Source organism: Phalaenopsis equestris, unplaced genomic scaffold (assembly GCF_001263595.1).
Source record: "Phalaenopsis equestris unplaced genomic scaffold, ASM126359v1 Scaffold000503, whole genome shotgun sequence".
In the NCBI taxonomy this organism is placed as follows: domain Eukaryota; kingdom Viridiplantae; phylum Streptophyta; class Magnoliopsida; order Asparagales; family Orchidaceae; genus Phalaenopsis; species Phalaenopsis equestris.
Genome location: NW_018164943.1, coordinates 82,564 through 85,841, shown reverse-complemented (window position 1 = coordinate 85,841; position 3,278 = coordinate 82,564). Strand labels below are relative to the sequence as shown.

General features: G+C 40.5%; 1 protein-coding gene across 1 annotated transcript in view; it reads left to right on the top strand.

The window, feature by feature from the left end:
• The window catches only part of LOC110028191, a 42,424-nt gene that overhangs the window by 23,747 nt on the left and 15,399 nt on the right, over window positions 1–3,278 (top strand). Inside the window, 1 exon segment of the mRNA XM_020729936.1 lies at window positions 3,089–3,278. This exon segment is cut by the window's right edge and continues 9 nt beyond it. Within this exon segment, the coding sequence (XP_020585595.1) occupies window positions 3,089–3,278 (190 nt within the window).

The following is a 3,278-nucleotide window of genomic DNA, read 5'->3' as shown; positions in this document are numbered from 1 at the left end:
AATATCAATGGATAAGGGAAGCTCATAAAACCAAGCAAAGCAATTAGGATAAAGCTAATGGTGATGACGAGTTTAATCTGTATTAGCGAACAAATTATTAGATTACAAATTATTAGATTCAGGATAAGACTTATATAAAGGGCGCAAATCTGAGACTGCAGTAGAGGATGCAACAAAAACTTCTGGCGAGTGTGAGGGTGCTTCGGTGCAGAGAGAGAGGCGAGCGGGAGCTTCGATCGTTGGGGGGAGTCGAGCGAGGCCTCTGGAGCTCCGATCGATGGAGGAAGAGACGCGCAGGAGTTTTGATCGAGAGAAGGAGACGAACGACTTGGTCTGTTCGGCGGCAGGAGACGTCTGAGGGCGTCAAATTCGGAATCGAGCTTCTTCGACTCAGGGAAGAGGCGAGCAGGCGAGGGCGTCGAGCGGGGACCGAGCAGGCGAGCGCGGGAGATCGGGGTCGAGCGAGGACTCTAGTGCCAAAGGAAGCGGGCGAGAGGAGGAAGAGGTGAAGTGCAGAGACGAGATCGAGCAGGCGTGCTTCGATGCGAGAGAAAGATGAACGAATCCGGAATCCCCTGCGGGGAAGATACGTGAGTCGAGTGGGAGCGAGCGGAGGAGAGGAGTTCGGGATCCAGCAGAGAGCGAGTGCGAGATCAAGAAGGGAGCGTGCGGGAGATCGGGATCGGAAATATCTCGCAAAAGTGCTCAGCGGGAGAAAGAAATAGGCCGCGGGCTTAATAGCCGCTACCCGAGAGTTTCGGCGGGGAATTCAATAAATTCCTTTCCTGTATGCGGCTTAAATGGAAAGTAATAACATAGAAATTATTTTCAATTAATATCATGTTTAAATAATCCGCCTGAATTTTGAAAATTGAAATTCAAAATTCGTGAGCTGATGTCTAGCCCAAATCGGGCCCGAGTCAGACCTCGGTTGAGCCCGACCCGCGCAGTTAAAAAATGCATCGATTTCCGTGCAGTTCGCGCAAGTGTGGAACCACAACAATATGGGTGTCTTTTCTAGCTAAAATCGACGTTCCGGACGCATTGGCACAGTCCGTTTCGTCATTCGGGGTCGTCCGGACGAGTTTGCCGGCAAACGAGTTAATTTAAGCCAAAATTGTGTGTGGTTCAACTAGTGCATTGCTGAGTCACCGATGGTTAACCTAAGGTCGTATGATCAAAGAAACGGTTTGAAGTTCTACGGGACGTGGGCTCCATTACTAGTCTGCTAGGATGGTCAACAAGAACTCCTAAGACTAGATTTTGGGCTATGGGAGTAGGAGACTAAGACCTCACTGAAAATGAGGTCAACAATGGTTTCTAGCCTTGAGATTTTCAAATGAACATGCAAGAATCATTCTTTTTATAGTCTAATACATACCAAGTCACCTTCTTTGAAAATTATAGCTTCTGTGGATTTATTAGCATGCTTCTGATATTTTGTGTTTTGTTTAGCAATTTTCTTTTTTACCTGCTTATCTAGGGCCCGAATATCTCTGACTCTAGCCTCTTTATCAGGGCTAAACTGAGTTGCTAGAAATATCTGTAACTCCAATGATATAAGAGAATTCCGCTAATATAGATTCTCTGAAGAATTGTGATTTATAAATTGACCAGTGGAACGGTTGTAGGCAAAGTTCACTTGAGAAGAGCCAAAATACACTATTTGATATTCTTTCTCATAAAATCCCTAAAGAGATTTCCCAAACTACGATTTACAATCTCTACCTATCTATTGGTTTGAGGGTGAGTGTTGAACCTAAAGTTTTGTATCATAATGCCTTTTAAATGTGACTGAGGAATTTCACATCCCTATTTGATATAATGATCCTGGGTATAAGATAAAGACGGACTGTCTTCTTGAAGTGATGGTCTAAAATGTATCATGTCCATCGTACTTTGGTAAACAACAAAATGTGTTATCTTGGAGAAGTGATCTACAACTACCATATCAAAATCCATAATCTGCTGTCCAGGGCAAGCCCAATATAAAATTCATGCTCATTTTCAATCAGGGTACCTCTGGAACAGGTGGGGAATGTATAGGCTTTGTTTGGGTCAATTTATGAAAAATGCGTTAATTGACTAAATTAGGCTTCATCAAGAGTCAATTGAGCTCAATCATTTATGATTAATTGATTGACTTTCTTTAATTAAATGTTCACAATTTGGTTAAAAGATCAAAGCTGTCAAGCTGTCCTTGAAGCTCTAATAAGATCAATTGTTGCTAAGTGAACCAATTGGCTATGCAAGGGCTACTTGTGGTCAAGGCATTTATGATTTACCTATTGTTTTCTAAAGCTTCTTGAGTAATCAATTTGAACAATTTAATCAAAATTGATGATATTGGTCTTATATGGACAGATAGGTCAACTTGTGTTCAATTGGGCCAAATAGTCCAATTGAATATGGCAAAAATCTATTTACCCTTATTAGGTTAGTGGCAATTTTTTAGAACCCATCCAGGGAGTTGGCCACGGGCAATTCATCCAATTATAGGGTCTAAGTTCACATTGATGTAAATGTGTCCAATTTGGTTAACCTTAGTTTTCAAAGAGGTTTAGCCTATTTCAATTGTCAACAATGATTAGATCATCTACGGTACAGTTGACAAGATTGATAACATAATGATTTTTCATGATGAACTTAAATAACATGCAAATCACAAACTTGATCCTCTGCAGTCGAGCAAATAGATTTTACAAGATCCAAAATTGCAAAAATGAAACCAACTAAATACTTTGTTGATGGTTTTTTTGATAAAAAATATCAAATTGAAAGGATGCTATTATCAAAATGTCTCAAATTCTAATGTAAATTATTTCAGGTTTAAAACCTGATGACATATGATTTTTTTTTAAAAATAGTGAAATCTAAAAATATTTAAGTAAAGTCTACCACCTAATGCTAAAGCAACAGAATTTCTTTATTGTTACATCTTCATTCCCCCGTATGGGACACCTGTGTTGGTAGGATTGTAGATAGACTGCTTCTTAATACCATATGTTGAATTGCCTTCTTATCAAAAAGGTTCCAACTGTTGCCTCTTGAAATGATTATTAAGCCCTTCATGTATTTGCTTTTGCAGAATATATGAGCAATTCATGTGCATAAATGCTGCTTCATTTCTTGGTATTGAACAGCTGCCACAGTTTCCTCATTTGCAGCAGTTGCTTGGGCTGAGTTCCGCTGGAGCTGTAGAACTTGGTCATATAGTTGATCCTCCTATCATACGTGCCGCAACATCCATCCTTCCCCTTGGATGGAGTGGCATTCCT